The sequence below is a fragment of the Jaculus jaculus genome, chromosome 11 (genome assembly GCF_020740685.1).
Source record: "Jaculus jaculus isolate mJacJac1 chromosome 11, mJacJac1.mat.Y.cur, whole genome shotgun sequence".
Classification (NCBI taxonomy): domain Eukaryota; kingdom Metazoa; phylum Chordata; class Mammalia; order Rodentia; family Dipodidae; genus Jaculus; species Jaculus jaculus.
Genome location: NC_059112.1, coordinates 113,071,494 through 113,093,594, shown reverse-complemented (window position 1 = coordinate 113,093,594; position 22,101 = coordinate 113,071,494). Strand labels below are relative to the sequence as shown.

Below are 22,101 nucleotides of genomic sequence, written 5' to 3'. Positions count from 1 at the left end.
CATGCCTTTAATCCCAGCACTTGGGAAAGAAGAGGTAGAAAGATCACTGTGAGTTCAAGGCCAGCCTGAGACTACATAGTAAATTCCAGGTCAACTCTGGGCTAGAGCAAAACCCTGCTTCAAAAACAAAGCAAACAAAAAAATTCTTGTAGAAAAACTGCATACACAATACATTTATGTACACACACACACACACACACACACATGCACCCACAAATTTAAAAAATACTATAAAATAAAATAAAGGAATAAGTCAAGTATTTTATATTTAGATTTGTATCTAAAAATTAAAGAAACTTCTACATTTGATCTTAGATTTTTTGCGGGGTGGGGGGAGGATAAGGCAGTGTTTCACTCTGGCCTAGGCTGACTTGGAACTCTCTCCTGTAAAAGGCTGGTTTTGAATTCATGGTGATCCTCCTACCTCAGTTTCCAAAGTACTAGAATTATAGGCATTTAGTTGCTTTTCAGGGTTAGTTTTGTGAGCTTTTATTCCATCATAGTTTATTAAAGTTCTGGGGCTTGAGTCTATTTGGCCCCACAGTTCCTGCTGTTCTCTGATTAAATTGCTATGCTGAGTAATTGCAACCATTTAATATTTAAAGCTATCTTTCTGTACCCGTTTACAGAGCTCATGTGATAACAGCACTGGGCTGATTGATTTTATTATGTGCTACATTATAAGCATCTTCCATAGAGTTCACACAAGAGGCAAAAAAACAGGTTAGCATCATTATCCCCAACTTGCAGAATAGGTCCTGGGTTTAGAAGGTCATTTTTTTTTGTTGTTTGTTTCTTTTTGTTGATTTTTCAAGATACAGTCTTGCTCTAAGCCCAGGCTGATCTGAAATTCACTATGTAGTCTCAGTATGGCAATTCTCCTCCTACCTCTGCCTCCCAAGTGCTGGAATTAAAGGCATGCACCACCATGCCTGGTTCAGAAGGTCACTTTTTATAGAATTTGAGGTTCTAATTTAAAATATTGCATGAAAGAAAATCCCAGGACTAGAGAGTACATAATTGAGTCTACCAAACACACAAAGAAAAAATAATACCAAAGTTTCTTTTATTTTATTGTTTTTGTTTGTTTGTTTTTCTTTTTCTTTTTGGTTTTTCGAGGTGGGGTCTCACTCTAGCCCAGGCTGGCCTGGAATTCAGTATGTAGTCTCAGGGTGGCCTTGAACTCATGGCAATCCTCCTATCTTTGCCTCCCGAGTGCTGGGATTAAAGGTGTGAGCCACCACGCCTGGCTTCCATTCTCTCTGTATGTCTCTCTCTCCCTCTCGCAAATAAACAACAAAAAAAAATATATTTTTTTAAAATTTTTTTTTGTTTATTTTTATTTATTTATTTGAGAGCGACAGACAGAGAGAGAAAGAGGCAGAGAGAGAGAAAGAGAATGGGCGCGCCAGGGCCTCCATCCACTGTAAACAAACTCCAAGCGCGTGCGCCCCCTTGTGCGTCTGGCTTACGTGGGTCCTGGGGAATCAAGCCTTGAACCGGGTCCTTAGTCTTCACAGGCAAGCGTTTAACCACTAAGCCATCTCTCCAGCCCATAAATAATATTTTTAAAGTACATAGATCTTACAACTTTTATATTGATCACGTAATCTAATAAATAATAAATTGGGTGTGTTAGGTTATTATTACAGTCTCACCTGTTTCTTTACTAATAGTAAAAAATTTAAACTACACTTGTGTCTCACTTTCTTTGTATTGAACATTGCTGCCTTAGGGAATGCTTAGCATTTCAAAGTTCAGTTGTCTTCTCAGGAGAGCAATCTAAAAAAGGTACAGAAGTGTAAAAAGAATTTCCTTATGCTCTCTGCATTTGTGAATCGCATATGTACACATAACACAATTCTTACAGGGCAATGACCCTACAGAGATGATGAGATGCTTGTCCTCTAGGGGACCAGGTGCTTCTACAGGACGTCTGGCTCCCCAACAACTGGTCTTTGAGGCCCCTTTCAGCCTTCGGATGGAACCCCAGACGGTCCCTCAGGGCAGGAGGGTGGGGCCTGAGGCCGTACTCCAGGAGCCGGGTAGGAGCGTCCAATCAGAGGCTGAGTCACGGTGACGCACAATCTCGAGCTCCTCCACAGTATCGCGCGTCTCGACGTCGTCTTTCCGCGGCCGCTGTCCCGCTGTGAAGGTGGTCTGCAGCACGCGGGACGCGGGAGCCTGGGAAGGGTGAGTGAGAGGCGGAGGGCGGCCGCGGCGAGTCCGGCGGCCGCAGAGTATTCGTAGGGTGCTAGGCCTGGCCCGGGATCCCTTTGGCTTCGGGGTGCAGCTGGACCGGAAGCAGACACCCTGTGTCCTTCACTTCCAATGAGACCCTGTGGCCAGAAAAAAAAAAAAAGGAAAGCGGGGGAGGGGGGCGACAGAAAGTTGGCTGGTGAATGACACAAAAAATTGTTCTGAGAATGTGGGGGCAATTGCGTAGGACCATTTCAGATGTCTATCACACCCTTGACCATGCAGGCGGGCATCAGCAGCCCTCAGATGCTCTTCAAGGCCATGGCTCTTGCTTCTTGCCTCCAGGTTCTTGGATTCACCCCTCTGCCTCATCTCCACTCCATACACTCTTCTCCCTCCTACTCTTCATTCTGGGCTGCTGGTGGGAGGAAGAGCTGACTATGTCACCTGAGAGCAGTCGGTGGAGGGGTTGCCAGCAAAGGTGGTGAAGCAGAGGATAGAGTTGCCCTCCACACCTTCCCAGTCTGGAGGAGAAGCTTGTGTACAAATGTGTCTAACTGAAATAGAGACCTTGGCTGTCACTTTTCTACACCAGTTGCGTATGGATCACCCATCCTGTGAGACAGATTGCATTGTCAAAAAGGTCCCAACCCTGGGCTCTGAAAACTTCAACAGAACATTACTACAGTGTCCAGCAGCTTGAGGATCTGTCATCTGTAGTTGGCACTGGCACTCACTAAAGGGTCTCTGCACAAAATGGACAGTTAACGCCTGCAGATTGAGCTCTGCCTCTCTAGGCAGGCAGGAGCCTAGCTTGCTTCCTAAAGGGGCAGGCTGTTACCCCAGGTGGATTTACATGGACAAACTACTTCCAGGTTTTTTTTTTCTTACCTCCTTGATAATACTGGTCTGTTCCATACAGGAAGGCTTCTGTTTTCTTCTCCTTCCACTCTGCTTTTTGCTTTGCTTTTTGTCCCCAGCTAAGGAGTAAAGTACTTTGTACAGTATTATGGGGAGGCAAGTCACACCATTTCTCTCACCAGTCCACTCCATCCTTATTCTCTTCCAGCAGTAATTCCATCCCCTACCCTCTGTGTGTTTCTAAGAACAGAGAACATGAATATATCTGAGGTAAGATGCTTATTTTTCAGCTCGTTTTACATTATATTTGAGGAGTTTTATGAGAGATCATATAAATAGACCACATCATCAGATAGATAGATTTTATATATATACACACACACACATACATACATATACACATATGAAAAATTAGGACTGCTGACATACTTGAATTGTAAGATCTTAAAGCCAACTAAGTGCAGTTGGTATCTGATCTGGTATCATGGCAGACTGGGATAATTAATTGTCCATGGGTTTAAATGACCCTAAGAGCTCCTAACTTCTCATGCCAGGTATAGCAGATAGCTTCTCAATGCTGGGACAAAACATCCAACCAGAAACAGCTTATGAAAGGAAAAGGTTTATTTTGGCTTATAGTTTTGAGGGGATGTTTCATCATGGCAGGGAGAGCATGGCATGAACAGACATAAGGGGTATCACATCTTGTCACTTCAGCAGGGAAGAAGCAGCAAGAAGTGTACTGGCTAGCACTGACAACAAGCCGGACTATAAAATCACAAGGCCTGTCCCCAGTGACATACCTCCTTCAGAAGACTGCCAGCTGGGAATAAGTATGAGGCTTAATTACCAACATGAGGCTGTGGGGAACATTTTACATTCAAGCCATCTTATCAAATATTGTCTAAATAGAGCCTCCATTGTTTCATATTCTCTATTTTTCTCTGTTTGCCTCTTTCTGTCTTAAACAACTACAAGTATTTTTTAAAAATATATATTTATTTATTTGAGAAAGAGAAAAAAGACAGAGAACGGGTGCACCGGGGCCTCTTGCCACTGCAAATGAACTCCAGACGCATGTGTTATTTTATGCCTCTGGCTTTAAGTGGGTACTGGGGAATTGAACCCAAGCCTTTGTAAGTAAGTGCCTTTAACCTCTGAGCCATCTCTTCAGCTCCTAAGCTTACTTTTTTTGCATTTGTAATATACATGTGTGTTTTTATTTATGTTCATATACTGTGGGTGTGTGCATGAGCCCAGAGGTTTTCTGAGGTAGGGTCTCAATCTAGCTCAGGCTGACCTGGAATTCACTCTGTAGTCCTAGGGTGGCCTCAAACTCATGGTGATCCTTGTACCTCTGCCTGTGCCTCCTGAGTGCTGGGATTAAAGGCATGTGCCACCACACCCGGCTCTTTTCCACATTATTTACTGAGGCAGGGTCTCACTTGAACTCAAGGCTTGCCAATTTGGCTAGTCTAGGTAGCCAACTTGCTCCAGGAATCACCATTTCTGCTTCCCAACCACTGGAGTTACAGGCAGGCTGCCACACCTGCTTGGCATTAGCATGAGTGCTGGGGATCCAAACTCTGTTCCTAATGTTTGTTCAGCAAGTACTTTAGCCACTGATCCATCTTTCCAGCCCTAAGAGATAATTTGTCATTAACATTGATTGTGCTGCCATTGGCCTCATTGTAAATGACTGGTGCCTAGTTCTCTTCTTTCTTAGGTAGCTTGGCCTAGCCTGGGCAGTCATCCTTCTATGAAACCAGAATTGGCCACTGAGTCTGTTATTTCCTGCATACACTTGTGACTCCATGACCAAGAGGAAGATACAGGAGATCACTTAAGGAAGGAGAGAGCTATCATGAACCAGGGTTGTCATCCCATCTCCTTTTACTTAAACTGAGCTGGTATGACCTGTAGGTCGGTCCAGCCAGGGGTCCCAGAAGCAGGACAACCCAATCAGCCATGTGGTCAGAGAGCAGGAAAGATTCTTCCTGTTCCTCAAAGTACTTTGTCTTTCTAGGTCTCCCAGAGCTGTGGAGTCTCCTCTGCTCCTGAAGCTCAAGTGGCTCTGCTGGAGCCATATTGTCCTATGACCTGCAATTGTAAAAGACTCCTAGAGTGGATGTCAGGTCACCCAAAATGCTGGGCTTCTGAGATAGCGAAGGCAGCTTGTTGGAACCATTGGAACCAGTAGTGGATCTGAGTCCATGGCTGGTACATGTTGTCCCTGGGGCCCTTTGTAATGCAGGGTGGGGACTGGGACAGTAGCCAAGACACTAGAGTATCCTGTTCATACAGTACTGTTGGACACCTCTGTGACTCCTCACATTGTGGAGGTGTTCACAGAAAAGCTCATCAGGGAAGAATGCAATTTTTGTATGGAGTTTATGTGTGGGTAGAGCTATGGTTCCAGAGGACCTCAGGCTCTCCATTCTCTCCAGGTGTATCCTGTGCCTTTCAAATGTGTTAAAATAAGAATCTCAGCCAAGCGTGGTGGCACACGCCTTTAATCCCAGCACTCGGAAGGCAAGCAGAGGTAGAAGGATCGCCGTCAGTTCGAGGCCACCCTGAGACTACATAGTGAATTCCAGGTCAGCCTGGACCAGAGAGAGACCCTACCTCGAAAAACCAAAAAAGAAAACAATCTCAAATCCAGGACCCTGTTCTGTCTACCCACTTCCTCTTAGAGCTGACAACAAATTCCAAGTATTTCCCTCTTGAATTCTGTGTTTTTATTTGTTTTTATTTATTTATTATTATTTCTTTTTTCTTTTTTTTCTTAATTTTTATTAACATCTTCCATGATTATAAAAAATAACCCATAGGGGCTGGAGAGATGGCTTAGTGGTTAAGCGCTTGCCTGTGAAGCCTAAGGACCCCGGTTCGAGGCTCGATTCCCCAGGACCCACGTTAACCAGATGCACAAGGGGTTGCATGCCTCTGGAGTTCGTTTGCAGTGGCTGGAAGCCCTGGCGTGCCCATTCTCTCTCTCTCTGCCTCTTTCTCTCTGTGTTTGTCACTCTCAAATAAATAAACAAATAAATAAATAAAAATAAACAAAAAATTAAAAAAATAAAAAAGAATGATTTAAAAATATATCTCAAAAAAATATATATATATATCTCATGGTAATGCCCTCCCCCCCCCCCCATTTTCCCCTTTTGTTATTTGTTTTTTCAAGGTAGGGTTTTGCTGTAGCCCAGGCTGACCTGGAATTCATTATGTAGTCCCAGGGTGGCCTTAAACTCATGGTTTTCCTCCTACCTCTGCCTCCCGAATGCTGGGATTAAAGGCATATGCCACCAGGCCTGGCTTTATTTTATTTTTAAGATAGGGTCTCACTCCAGCCCAGGCTGACTTGAAATTCACTATGTAGTCTCAGGTTGGCCTCAAACTCACAGCCATCCTCCTACCTTGCCCTCCCGAATGCTGGGATGAAAGGTGTGGGCTACCACACCCAGCAGAGAGAGAAGGGGCATGCCAGGGCCTCTAGCCACTGCAAACAAACTCGAAATGTATGTGCCACTTTGTGCATCTGGCTTCACATGTGTACTGGGGAATCAAACTCAGGTCATTAGGCTTTGCAGGTAGGTGCCTTTAACTGCTGAGCCATCTCTCCAGCTCCTCATTGAATTATTCTTTTAAAAATTATTTTATTTGACTTATTTGAGAGAGAGAAAGAGAGACAGGGAGAGAGAGAGAGAGAGCAAGCACTCCAGGGCCTTCAGCTACTACAAACTCCAGACACATGCACCACCTTGTGCATCTGGCTTATGTGGGTCCTGGGGAATCGACCTGGGTCCTTTGGCTTGCAGGCAAATGCCTTAACTGCTAAGCCATCTCTCCAGCCCCTCCTTGAATTCTTGTTTCAGCTTCTCTCCACATTTTTATTAACAATGAACAGTATTTTACCACTAGAGTTTGGAAGATACGAAAGTATTTCCAAAGATAAAGATAGAGATGTATTTCATTGGGAAAGAAAGAATTTTAGTTGCCCAACTTAAACATTTTCATTGGGGGTCTGGAGAGATGGTTCAACAATTAAGACACTTGCCTGCAAAGCCTACTGACTAGGTTAAATTCCCCAGTATGCACGTAATGTGAGATGCGTAAAGTGGTACATGCGTCTGGAGTTTGTTTGCAGTAGCTAGGGGCCCTGGCACACCTATACTCTCCCTCTCATCCTCTCTCCTTCTGTCTGTCTGTGTTTTCAAATAAATACATAGATAAGTCTTTAAAAATTTTTTTCACTGGGCTGCATAGATGACTCAGCAGTTAAAGGCACTTGCTTGCAAAGCCTGTGGGCCCCAAGTCAATTCCCAAATATCCATGTAAGTCAGATGCACAGAGTGGCACTGAAAAATAGTGGTAATAAGCTCTGGCATAATTAAATAAATACATAATAAATAAATAAATGCTGTTTTATTTATTTTTTATTTCTTTATTTTTGGGTTTGTTTGTTTGTTTTTCAAGGTAGGGTTTTGCTCTAGGCCAGGCTGACCTGGAATTCACTGTGCAGTCTCAGGGTGGCCTCAAACCCTCGGCAATCCTCCTACCTCTGCCTCCCAAGTACTGGGATTAAAGGCATGTGCCACCATGCCCAACTTATTTCTTTATTTGAGGTGTTGTGGGGGAAGAGGTAGATAGAAAAAATAGGCACATCAGGGCCTCCAGCCACTGCAAATGAACTCCAGACACATGTGCCACCTTGTGCATCTGGCTTCTGTGAGTACTGAGAAATTGAACCCAGGTCTGTAGGCTTCGCAGGCAAGCACCTTAACCACTAAGCAATCTCTCCAGCCCTTGTTTTTATTTTTTTCAAGGTCAGGACTCATTTTAGCCCATGCTGACCTGGAACTCTTTTGTCCCAGGCTGGCTTCAAACAGTGATCATCCTATTTCTGTCTCCTATCTTTGCTAGGATTAAAGGTATGTGCCACCATGCCCAATTATAGGTCTGTTCTTTCTTGTAGAGATTTCAAATGTAACTGCAAGTATTGGTTATAGTGCCAGGGAGAATAAATGAGGAAAATCTCTCTTCCATTATGGATAAAGAAAAATAAAGACATTTCCTTAGGAAAGGATTGTAGATGAATTCAATTACACATATTCACTAAAACATCACTTCTCTTCTTGGCAGGTTTGTGACAAGAGCTCCTACTTTCTGCTCTTTGGACATTGGGGTTTGGTATTAAATGTTATATTTTAGAGATAGTAATAAAAGGCCTTATTTTCTTAAAAGGATAAATAACAGTTACTTTTTTTTAACCATTTTTTTTTAGACAAACTTTCATTTAGCCCTGGCTGTCCACAAACTTACTATGCAGCAGAGGGTGGCCTTGAACACCTAATCATGATCATCTTCTCTCTATCTCCTGAGTGTTGGGATTACAAACATTGTACCACCACAACTAACTTGTTTTTCCCTTTGAGGCATGAAATATAAATGTCTGAGAAATTTGTTCCCTTCTATAATCACTGAATTTGAGTATTTGTAATGGATTATTTTAGCCCTGTATACTTTTTCATTTAAAGCTATCTGGAAAGCAGAGTCCTGAAGCTCCTATCTTAAGATAAGACCAAACTGGAGCCTGCAAAAACAGTCCTGTGTCTTCTGATGCCTTTAGAGGCAGATTTTCAAATGTAAGTTTGAACTGAGGCAATTTCTCCTGATACAGAATCTCAGAGAAGGAATAATTTCAGGTTAAAATGTTCAGGCCAGGGGCTGCGCCCAGTTTTTCTCCAAAAGAACATCCTACTAAGATCTTGTGAACCTTTGCTTGTCTTATTCCTGCTTAATTTTATATATACAATTTTCACTAATGTACTATATTTTCCTCTTCTTTTTAAAAATTTTTTTCTTTTTTTGTTTTTTTTGTTTTATTTATTTATTTATTTATTATTTTTTAAAAATATTTTTAATATGTATTTATTTGACAGAGAAAGAGGGAGAGAGAGTGAGAAAATGGGCATGCCAAGGCTTCCAGCCACTGCAGATGAACTTGTGTCCCCTTGTGTATCTGGGTAACGTAGGTCCTGGGGAATTGAGCCTGGGACCTTTGGCTTTACAGGCAAATGCCTTAACCACTAAACCATCCCTCCAGCCCTGTCTTTTCTTCTTCTTCTTTTTTTTTTCAAGGTAGGGTCTCACTCTAGCTCAGGCTGACATGAAATTCACTATGTAGTCTCAGGGTGGCCTCAAACTCATAGTGATCCTCCTACCTCTGCCTCCTGAGTGCTAAGATTAAAGGTATGCATCTCCAAGCACATTTGAATAGGATAGCAGCCATTGCCCATCCCATGTAACCATTGTAATAAAGAACCAATAGAGCATTTTCTGGAATGCTGAGGAATACCTGCATAATATCCTGTTGGGAGACATACACAGCTTGAACTTCACATAAAACTGATGTCTTCTCAGGAGTAGATTTAAATATGCATTTCTTTTGTTTTAGTGACTAGTGTCACAGCAGTGCTGTTATCTTCTTGTGCACTGATGTCTGATACTAACTCTTCCTGATAGAGCTGATTTAATTTCATTAATTTGGTAAAGTGCTGTCTGCCTGTTGTATACAGTTCCATGTTGCTGGGATGAACATCCAACCAGGCACGGTTTAGGGGAAGAAGGGATTTATTTCAAACTTACAGATCCAGGGAATGTTCCATAGATGCTGAAAGAAGCTGCTTCTATAAATTAAAGCAGAGAAAAACCACAATAAGCAAAACACCAGCACCAGCACACATACCAAAAAGCTGCAAGCTGCAGGGAACCAGGCAGAGTTCAGACTACTCTGCACCTCTGGGTTGAAAATCAGATACACCCCCAAACACACCTTAGGGATGGACCCCAGGATCCACCCCCCAATGACATGCCTCCAGCCAGGTGGCTGGAGACAAGCTTCAATAAAACACCTGAGTCTATGAGGGAATACATTCAAATATATATAACATATTTAAATAAATATATGCTATATTTCTATATATATTAAAATTAGAAATGATCAAGCTGGAGAGATAGCATAGCAGTTAAGGTACTTGCCTGTGGAGCCTAAGGACCTAGGTTTGATTCCCCAGTACCCATGTAATGCAGATGCACAAGGTAGCACAAGCATCTGGAGTTTGTCTGCAGCGGCTGGAGGCCCTAGTGTACCCATTCTCTTTCTCTCTCTCAAATAGATAAAATAAAAATAAAGATTAGAATTGGTGGCCAGTTGTGGTTGCTCATACCTTTAATCCCAGTATTTGGGAAGCAGAGTTAGAAGGATCACCATGAGTTCGAGACCACTCAGAGACTACAAGTGAATTCCAAGGGCTATAGTGAGACCCTACCTTGAAAAAACAAAAGCAAACAAACAAGTGAGAAGAATAGTGAAAAACAGTGACTCAGAAACTATAGTTCCTTTTTTGAGTTTTTATTATCCTTAAATATGTGTCTCAATGATGTTATTTTAAAAACTAGCAAAAGTTTCTTCCCCAAGTAAATTTGTGAACTTTATATGGTATATTTCTTACTTTCATTGACATGAAATTTTTCTACATTTTTTTTCTGTCCTCAGGTAAAACCCAGGGCCTTGTGCATGTTAGGCAAAAACTCTACCAATGAGCTCCATCCCCAGCCAAGGTCTATTGTGAATTTTGTTTTGCTGCTCCTCTTAGCATGTTTACATTATCCTCATACCTAAACTGCTCTGGAAGGTATTTTAGCATTTACATTTATTTTGGATTATATGTTCTTATCTGTGAATTCTAGGTCACATAGATTTGAATGATGCCCAGGCTGTACCATTTACTGTATGTTTCAGAACATGTTAATATAAACAAGAAAAACATTGCTGCTCTCAAATTATTCAGGGTTTTTATGCACTAACATATGAAAAAATGTCAACAGTGGAACCTACTATATTTTAAACTAAAAAAGGATTGTTGGGACTAAGGAGGCAACTTAGTTGTTAGTGAAGTGCTTGCCTTGCAAAAATGAGGACCTGAGTTCAATCCCCAGTACTCACATAATTGCCAGGTATAGTCACATACGCAGTGAGCTCCAAGCCAGAGAGAGCCTGTCTCAAAAAGAGGTGGATGGCATACCTGAGGATGATCTCTAAGGCTGTCCTGTGTCCTACACACACAGAAGATTATTGTTGTTTACTTATTATTATAATAAAGTGTGTGAATCCCTTAAAACTCTTGTAGTTTAGATTCCTTGGTTAATTCTTTCCTTGGTGTTCTTCCTCGTGGATATTCCATGAATATTCCTTGGACACTGGCATTACATCACAAGTGAGCTCAGAAACTCAGTCCCCAGTCTAGATCTCCTAAACCAGATTTGACACTTTAACCCTTATAAAGTTAAAAATAACATGGAAACCAAGCATAGTTGTACACACCTTTAATCCTAGCACTTGATAGACAGAGGTAGAAGGATCACTGATTTCAAGGCCAGCCTAAGACTACATAATGAATTCTGTTAGCCTGGGCTAGAGTGAGACCCTACTTCGAAAAACAAATAAATAAATAACACAGAAGATGCATACTCTTGTGTTAGTATCTTAATTTTACACTTCTCATTTTTGGATCTTATTTCATCTGTACTCAGTATTACATGAGAGAGCACTGTTGTGTTAAGAAGCATCTTATTAATAAAGTCATTCACCTGTGTCAGAACCAGTGCTAACTCTCTCCTTCCATCTTAGCTCACACATGGTCAATGTGCTATTTACTTATTTTGGTTTCAGGACCTGTTGACTTTCAGGGATGTGGCTATTGATTTCTCTCTAGACGAGTGGAAATGCCTGGACCCTGCTCAGCAGAATTTGTATCGAGATGTGATGTTGGAGAACTACAGAAACCTGGTCTCCGTGGGTGAGGACAGTGTCCCTGCTGAGCCACTAGTGCATGGCCTCATTTTTTTTTTTTTTTTTAATTTATGAGAGAGAGAATTGGTGTGCCAAGATGTTAACCATTGCAAATGAATTCCAGATGCATGCACCACCTTGCATGCATGTGCCACCTTGTGTATCTGGCTTATGTGGGTTCTGGAGAGTCTAACCTAGTCCTTAGGCTTTGCAGGCAAGCACCTTAAATGCTAAGCCTTCTCTCCAGTCTTCTACATTTGATCTATCAAGAAATTCTCCTGGGGGCTGGAGAGATGGCTTAGTGGTTAAGCACTTGCCTGTGAAGCCTAAGGACCCCAGTTCGAGGCTCGATTCTCCAGGACCCACGTTAGCCAGATGCACAAGGGGGTGCACGTGTCTGGAGTTCGTTTGCAGTGGCTGGAGGCCCTGGTGCACCCATTCTCTCTCTCTCTGTCTGCCTCTTTCTCTCTCTGTCACTTTCAAATAAATAAATAAAAATAATTTTTTAAAAAAAGAAATTCTCCTGGGAGCTTTGACTTTGCATGAATGAATTATAGGTTCCTGCTTTAAAGGTGAAAATGGGGAGCTTGCTCTTTTTCTTATTTTGTGACAGCATTTGTTGCAGTTACCCTTATGTTGCTGACACAACAAAAGCAGCAAATGAGAGGAAAGTGGTTTTTTGTTTGTTTTTGTGTTTTTGAGGTAGGGTCTCACTGTATCCCAGGCTGAACTGGAACTCACTCTGTAGTTCCAGATTGGCCTTGAACTTATCACAGTCCTCCTACCTCTGTCTCCCTAGTACTGGGGTTAAAGGTGTATGCCACCACACTCAGCAAGGAAAATTTTTTATTTTGGCTGATAGTCTTGAGCTGAAGCTCAGTGATAGAAGGGGAAAGCCATGGCATGAACAGAGGCTAGACATCACCTCTGCAACAGCAGGTAGACAACAACAGCAGAGAATGAGCCAAGCTCTGACAAAGATGAGCAGCCTACCCCAACAACACACCTCTTCCAGCAAGGCTGTACCTCCCAAATGGCTGTCAGCTGGAGAACAAGCATTCAAAACACATGAGTTTATGGGGGACACCTAATTCAAACCACCACAGTATCTCATGTATCCAAGACTGACCTTGAACTCCTTGGTCCTCTACTGCAGGGAAGACAGGTATGTTCCACCATGTCCAGCTTTCCTTTTAGCTTTGATTTGGTATTAGAAGTAGAGCTCAGGATCCTCAAATTGAAAATGCAATATCATGTGTCTGTTAGAAATAACATTTGGGGACTGGAGACATGATCCAGTGGTTAAAGGCATTTGTTTGTAAAGCCTGAAGACCTGGGTTCAGTTGCCCATTACTCATCTGAAGCCAGATGCATAAAGTGATGCATGTGTCTGGAGTTTGTTTGTAACAGCAACAAGTCCTAAATGTGTCCATGTTCATTCTGTCTGTCTGTCTCTCTCTCAAATAAATAATATATGTATGTATGTATATGTATATATGTGTGTGTGTGTGTGTGTGTGTATTTTTTTTTTTATTTTATTTATTTATTTTGGTTTTTCGGGGTAGGTTTTCACTGTAGTCTAGGCTGACCTGGAGTTCACTCTGTATTCTCAGGGTGGCCTTGAACTCATGGTGATTCTCCTACCTCTGCCTCCCGAGTGCTGGGATTAAAGGCGTGCACCACCACGCCCGGCTTTTTAGATATTTTTTAAAAAATTGAAATGATGCCGGGTGTGGTGTACACACCTTTAATCCCATCACTTGGGAGGCAGAGGTAGGAGGATCACTGTATAGGAGAATTACTGTGAATTTGAGGCCACCCTGAGATTACATAGTGAATTCCAGGTCAGCCTGAGCTAGAATGAGACCCTACCTTGAAAAAAAGAAAGAAATGACATTTGGAGAATAATGTTCTAGAATCTACTATCATATCTTCTCTTTGCTACTGACATAGTACTGGTACAAATAGGTCAGCAGTTACTAGAAGAATCCAAGTAAGTGTCATGTTCTGTTTTTCAATAACTAGGTCTTGCTGTCTCTAAGCCATACCTGGTTACCTTTCTGGAGCAAAGGAAAGCACCCTGGAGTGTGAAGAGATCAAACACAATGGTTATGTTCCAAGGTAGGTACAGAGATCATAGGTGAGAGAGATGCAAAGGTCAAGAGTAATCTAGATTGTCAGAGAAGCTGTGTTCATGGAGATGCCTGGTTTCCTTATTATGTCATGGGACACCTTGTGCATTGTGTTGACCATGATTTGAAATCTTCAGCCTTCTTCCCCTCCAATGAGTTTTCACTTTTACAGGGGCAGTCACAATCTTCCCCTTCACCTCTGAGAGACTACATGATCTCACAGCTCTCTGGAGGCCTCAGAAAAATAGACATGTTTCTTTGATTTTCCTTTGGCAAAAGCATCATGTTTTTAATGACTCTTGTGTTAATCCATTGTAGTTAATAGCCTTATATCATTTATATATTTATTAACTTTATCATTTTTTAAAATATTTTTATTTGTGTATTTTCAGAGAGACAGAAAGAGATTGAGAGAATATGCTGGTCATGCCAGGGCCTCAGCTACTGCAAACAAACTCTAGATGCATGCACCCCTTTGTGCACTTGGTTTTATGTGGGTGCTGGGGAATCAAACCCAGGTCATTAGGCTTTCACACAAGTACCTTACGTGCTCAGCCATCTCTCTAGAACTATTTATTAACTTTTCCTAAACAGAGCTTCTTACAAATAGTTTCCATGGATTTTCTGTGAAAATTTCTTCTATATAATGTCAGTGGTTTACAGTGCCTGTTTTTCATGTGTATCTACTCAAAGCTGTGAACTGTCATTATCTAGAAAGATTCTTCAATAGTATGTCCATGTGTATCCAAGAATTTATGGTATAGCTTAAAAGTTCTCTTGTTCTTATTTTGACATTCCATTTCTGTGTTTTCCTCAGTTCACTTAATAATTGTTTTAGCTAAGTGTGATGATGCATGTCTTAATCTCAATAGTCAGCTGATGTAGAAAGAATGCTATGAGTTCAAGGCCAGTCTAGGCTATAGAGTGAGTTCTAGGTCAGTTTGGGCTATAGTGAGACCCTGCCTCAGAAAATAAATAAATAAAAGTGGGCCTAGGGAGATGGGTCAGTAGTTAAAGGCATTTGCTTGCAAATGGCTGTGGTTCAGTACCCCAACCACCCATATAAAACCAAGTACACAAAGTGGCACATGCATTTGGAGTTCATTTGCAGTAGCAAGAGGCTCTGGCATACCTATTTTCTTTCTCTTAAACAAGTAAATAAAAAATAGCCGGGCATGATGGCACACGCCTTTCATCCCAACACTTGGGAGCAGAGGTAGGAGGGTCACCATGAGTTCAAGGCCACCCTGAGACTACATAGTAAATTCCAAGTCAGCCTGGACTAAAGTGAAACCCTACCTCGAAAAAAACAAATAATAATAACAATAATAAATAAACCATGTTTTTAGTTTTTACATACATATTATGATTAGATGGCAGTTAAAAACACCTTTTTTTTTTCTAAATGTTTTTATTTATTTGCAAACAGAGAGAAAAGAGAGACAGAGAGAATGGATGCTTCAGGGCTACCAGCTACTGCAAATAAACTCTAAATGCATGTGCCACCATGTGCATCTGGCTTACATGGGTTCTAGGGAATCAAACCTTGGTCCTTAGGCTTTGCAGGCAAGTGCCTTAACCACTAAGCCATCTCTCCAGCCCAAGCTTAGTGTATTTATTTTTAATCTACTTTTTGTTTGTGTGTGTGTATGTGTGTGTACTCGTATATACCAGGGCCTCTTGCTGCTGCAAATGAATGTATGAAAATTGCATCATTTTTTATTTTATTTTATTTTTTATTTAAAATTTTTTTTTTGTTCATTTTTATTTATTTATTTGAGAGCGACAGACAGAGAGAGAAAGAGGCAGATGAGAGAGAGAGAATGGTCGCACCAGGGCCCCTAGCCACTGCAAATGAACTCCAGATGCCTGCACCCCCTTATGCATCTGGCTAACATGGGTCCTGGAGAATGGAGCCTTGAACCAGGGTCCTTAGGCTTTGCAGGCAAGCACTTAACCACTAAGCCATCTCTCCAGCACCCCCCTTTTTTGAGGTAGGGTTTCACTCTAGCCCACACTGACCTGGAATTCACTATGTAATCTCAGGGTGCCCTCAAACTCACAGCGATCCTCCTACCTCTGCCTTCTGAGTGCTGGGATTAAAGGCATGCGGCACCATGCCCAGCAATTGTGTCATTGAAAAAAAAATTTTTTTGAGGTAGGGTCTCACTCTAGCCCAGGCTGACCTGGAATTAACTATGTAGTGTCAGGGTGACCTTGAACTCATGATGATCCTCCTACCTCTGACTCCTGAGTTCTGAGATTAAAGGCATGTGCCACAATGCCCATCTTAAAAATATTTTTGTTGGACTGGAGGGATGGCTTAGCGGTTAAGGCATTTGACTGCAAAGCCAAAGGACCCAAGTTTAATTCCCCAGGACCCACATTAGCCAGATGCACAAGGGGGCGCACGCATCTGGAGTTCATCTGCAGTGGCTGGAGGCCCTGACATATCCATTTGCTCTCTTTCTCTCCCTCTCTCTGCCAAATAAGTAAATAAATCTCAAAATTTTTAAAAGATTTATTATTTATTTGCAAGCTAAGAGAGATAGAAGAGAAAGAGAGCACAGGACTTGTGCCATTTTTGCGTGCACCTTCCATGGGCAGCTTGATATTGAACCTAGGCTTTGCAAGCCAGCACTAACTGTTAAGCCATTATCTATCCCCGTAGTTTTAAGTATACTACAGTTTTTACACAAAGTCTCTAGAAAGATATCTTCTGAAACTAAAATTTGATGCTCATGAAAGACAAAATGCCCATTTTTCTCTCTCTCCCTACATATACATCACTCCACTGTTTATTTTATACACTTGGTTACTTTTTTTTTTTTTTTTTTTGGTTTTTCGAGCCAGAAATGTGTACATCTGTCTCACTCTCCTTTTTCTCAACTGAGGGAGAAAGAGGTTCAGAGACTTTTAGTTTCACAGTGCCATATTGGAAAAGAGGAAGAGCTCTGGTTCACAAAAGTAACAAACTTTCCATCCTCCTACAACTGGACTGTCCTTAGCTTGTGCTCACCTCTTAACCGGTTCTGGGAATTCTCAAAGTCGGCTTTGTCAGTATGTCATTTTTAAGTTGATGTGCCTCTCAAATAATGGGGACCTTTTTTGCTCTCCTGCTGATGTTGCAAGCATGGTATAAGTATGAGTATTAGATTTATAAATTATTCTTTAGAACCTTGTGAGATTCTTTTTTTTTTTTTTTTAATTTCTTTTAGCTGTGTCTCATACCCAAGACTTTTCACCAGAAAAGAACGTAAAACATTCATTCCATAAAGTGATCAGTGGAAGACCTGGTAACTGTGCCCTTGGCAGTTTATACCTAAGGGAAGAATGGGAAGATGTGAGTGAGAGTGAAGGTCAGAAAGCCTGTCACAAAGGACATAACCAATGTGTGATCACAAATAACCGTGAAAATGTTTCTCACAATGTATATCAAGAACAGATGTCATCTGAGAAGAAAGCTTATGTTGGTCCAGTTACTTTTGATGAGGCTTGTGTTTGTAGAAATAAATATCCACATCAACTTGTGAAACACACCTTTCCTCTGAAAAGGAATTTAGGAAATTTGAGAAAGGATCCAATCCATGCCTCAGTTAATAATTTCAACAATTTCAAATGTACCGCTAAGATAATCTTTCACTCAAACATTTCTGTAGATAGGGGATTTAAAAACAAAGAGCAGATTTCTAGTTGTGACCAGTTAGATAGTAGCCTTGGGAAGAGTTCAGTAGTCTGTAGTAAGCAGCCAGGTCTTAGCTGTGCCCAAACAAACAGTTGTAATAAATATGGGACATTTGCCACTCATCCATTATTGCTTAATCAAAATCCAGATATAGATACTCAGGAAATCCAGTACATATGTAAAGAAAATAGGAAAGCCTTTATTAAGGAATCTGCGAAGGATATTTACATTAGAGAGAAAACTTGCCAGTGTAACCAACTTCATAATAACTTTGACTACAGTCCAAATCCTACTGAACATCAGTATACTCATTTGACAAAGAACCTTTACAAATGTGAGATCTTTCATCAGTACTCAAAACTTATTGTCCACCGATACAGCCATATTCCAGATAAGCCTTACAAAGGTATAGGCTCTAATACACCTTTTACTCAAAGCTCGAAGTTTACTAAACATACAGTTCATGGAGAGAAACCCTATAAATGTAATGAATGTGGCAAAACCTTTGACTATTACTCAACCTTTACCAGACACCAAAGAATTCACACATGAGAGAAACCCTACAGATGTAAAGAATGTGGAAAAGCCTTTAGCCGTGGCTCAACCCTTACTCAACACCAGAGAATTCATACTGGAGAAAAGCCATACAGATGTAAAGAATGTGGTAAATTCTTTACTTACTGGACAAGCCTTAGACAACATCACAGAATTCACACAGGAGAAAAACCCTACAGATGTAAAGAATGTGGTAAAAACTTTAACCATTTTTCACACTTTACTCAACACCTGAGAGTTCATACTGGAGAGAAACCCTACATATGTAAAGAATGTGGCAAAGCCTTTACCCACTGGTCAGGCCTTAGGCAACATCACAGAATTCATACTGGAGAGAAACCCTACAGATGTAAAGAATGTGGAAGATCCTTTAACCACTGTTCAGGCCTTAGAAAACACCTGAGAACGCACACCGGAGAGAAACCCTACCAGTGTGAAGAATGTGACAAAGCCTTTAAATACTGTTCATCCTTTACCAAACACCAGAGAACTCACACAGGAGTGAAACCCTACAAATGTAATGAGTGTGGCAAAGACTTTAATGATAATTCACAGCTTACACAGCACCAGAAAGTACATACGGGAGAGAAACCCTACAAATATAATGAATGTGGCAAAGCCTTTAGGCACTGCTCAACCTTTACAAGTCACCAAAGAATTCATACTGGAGAGAAGCCATACAGATGTAAGGAATGTGGAAAATCCTTTAGCCAGTGGTCAAGTCTTAGAAAACACCAGAAAATTCACAGTGCAGAGAAACCCTACACATGTGATGAATGTGGCAAAGCCTTCAAGTATTATTCATCCTTTACTAAACACCAGAAAATTCACACAGGAGAGAAACCATACAGATGTGCAGAATGTAGCAAAGCTTTTAGCCATTGCTCACTTCTGACTCAACACCAAAGAATTCATACTGGAGAGAAACCCTACAAATGTGAAAAATGTGGCAAAGCCTTTAGGCATTGCTCAACCTTTACTAGACACCAGAGAATTCACAGTGGAGAGAAACCCTACAAATGTAAAGAATGTGGAAAATCCTTTAACCAGTGTTCAGTCCTTAGAAAGCATCACAGAATTCACACCGGAGGAAAACCCTACAAATGTTAGGAATGTTGCAAAGCCTTTGATCAAAATCCAAACATTTTTGACATCAGAAAGTTCATGCTAAAAGCCAGGTGTGGTGGCGAACACCTTTAATCCCGGCACTCAGAAGGCAGAGGTAGGAGGATTGCCATGACTTTGAGGTCACCCACCCTGAGACTAGATAGTGAATTCCAGGTTAGCTTGGGCTTGAGTGAGATCCTACCTTGAAAAACAAAGCAAAACAAAAAAGAAAGTTCATACTAGAGAAAATCCTGGTATACATGACTGTAGGAAGACCTTTGTCTCAAATGTACATGTAAGAGAAAAGCAAGTTATTTTTACATGGGCTGGAGAAATGGCTCATTGGTTAAGAGCATTAGGTTGAAGACCACCAGACTCTTCAGAACCCACATTAAAAGCTACATATGGCCACACACATCTGTAACCCAAGTTCACAGGGGCAAGGAGCAGAGATCAGATGATCACTGGGGCTTGCTGAAAGCAACTCCAGGTTGAGAGAGACTCTGTCTCAAAGAAAGAAATGCACAGATGAGTGGTAAGAGAAAGACACTGGGCATTCTCTGGCCTCCACACACATGTATATACAATATACATTATAGATACACACATATATAATTTACAGGAGAAAACTACAAATATAAGGAATGTAGCAAGCTTTTATTCATACTTCAGCTATTTAATATACAACAATTGTTATTGGAGGTGGGCTTGGTAGTAAGGATTGAACCCAAGGTCTCACATACTAGTCAAGCAATCTACCATTCAGTGATATCCACTGCCTAGTGAAACCTTGATTGCTTAAAACTTAATGGGCATCATTTCTTTTTGGTTTTTCTAGGTAGGGTCTCACTCTAGCCCAGGCTGACCTGGAATTCACTATGTAGTCTCAGCGTGGCCTTGAACTCTTGGCGATCCTCCTGCCTCTGCCTCCCAAGTGCTGGGATTAAAGGCATGCATCACTATGCCCAGCTGGACATCATTTCTTGATGTGATAGATAAACCAATCCTCACAGATACTATACAGAATTGTGCAGATTGCTCAATTCTAAAAGTAAAATTTTAAAAAGATTTTAATTTATTTGCAAGCTGAAAGAGAAAAGAGAATGGGCACACCAGGGCCTCCAACTGCTGCAGACAAACTCCAGATGCATGCACTAATTTGTTCATCTGGCTTTAAAGGTAGTGGGAAATCAAATCCAGGTTATTAGGCTTTGCAGACAAGCACCTTAACTACTGAGCCATCTCTCCAACCCCTGAAACTATAATATAATTTTGTTTGTCAGTGCCCTCAGTATAAGGACACTGGAGATAACACTACTGTCACATACATAGTTTTGTCTGCAGACAAGACTCATTCCTAAGTTTGTAAATAGTATTTTTCCAGAGAACAGAAGATTTTTAAAGTGATTTATTTAAATGATGTGCTTTTTCATTAAATAAAAGTCAGTGTTTCTAATGTGTTGTCACTTGTGCATTGAGTGACATGTTTTGGTCAGAGACATTCCTCTTTATTTAAGGTTCTAGGAAACACATGTTAATAATACATTTAAGAGTTGGGCATGGTGGCACATACCTTTAATCTCAGCACTGGGGAGGCAGAGGTAGGAGGATCGCCATGAGTTCAAGGCCACCCTGAGACTGCACAGTGAATTCCAGGTCAGCCTGAGCTAGTGAGAACCTACCTTAAAAAAACAAAATAATAATAATAATAATAGTAATAATATATTTAATTAAATGGTGGAATATCCTCTCTAGCAACCCTTTCCTCCTTCAAATTATTTGGAAACTATTATTTTCATCAATTACCTCTTGTTCATTTCTATTTGTAGTTAGTGGAGATTGATGATCATTGGAAAGGTGTTGCAGGAATATAATAAGAAGCCCTAGATTTATGGATCTTTTGTTACCATTTGCAAAATTTTAGTCTATAATTGTTTATTTATTTATATACTTATTTGAGAGAGAGAGAGGCAAATAGAGAATGGGTGCACCAGGGCCTCCAGCTTCTGCATACAAACTCCAGGCGCATGTGCCATCTTGTGCATCCAGCTTAAGTGGGTCCTAAGGAATTGAACCTAGGACCTTTCGCTTTGCAGGCAAGCACCTTAACTACTAAGCCATTTTTATCCAGCCCTATTTATTATTTTTTTCTTTGGTTTTTTTGTACTAGGGTCTCACTTTAGCCCAGGATGACCTAGAATTCACTAAGTATTTTCAGGGTGACATCAAACTCACTGCAGTCCTCCTACCTCTGCCTCCTAAGTGCTGGGATCAAAGGCATGCACCACCACAAGACTTTTTATTTTCGAGAGAGAAACGCAGCTAGAGAGAGAGGGGGGGGGTGCCTCCAGCCACTGCAGATGAACTCCAGATGCATGTAGCACCTTGTGCATCTGGCTTATATGGGTCCTGGAGAATTGAACCTGGGTCCTTTGGCTTTGCAGGCAAATGCCTTAACTGCTAACCATCTCTCTGGCCCTGTAATTATTTTATATATCCAAATAGGCCCACATACAAACTTTGGTTCTGACTTACATTAACTGGAATATACAAATAAATCTAAAAGTAAGCTTTAAGACCAAGAGAATAACAGATGTTAGACAGGCATGGTGGCGAACGCCTTTAATCCCAGCATTCAGGAGGCAGAGGTAGGAAGATCACCATGAGTTCAAGGCCATCCTGAGACTACATAGTGAAATCCAGGT

The 22,101-nt window shown here is 41.2% G+C and overlaps 1 protein-coding gene across 1 annotated transcript; it reads left to right on the top strand.

Annotated features, from left to right (window-relative positions):
- The first annotated feature begins 1,946 nt into the window (after positions 1-1,946).
- LOC101594724 (zinc finger protein 345-like) lies at positions 1,947-20,852 on the top strand. The gene is given in 5 exon segments (XM_045130125.1): positions 1,947-2,193; positions 3,269-3,330; positions 11,798-11,924; positions 13,943-14,038; positions 17,268-20,852. Coding segments are annotated over 4 exon segments (2,370 nt in total). The 5' UTR covers positions 1,947-2,193; positions 3,269-3,315; the 3' UTR covers positions 19,400-20,852.
- Positions 20,853-22,101: the final 1,249 nt, after the last annotated feature.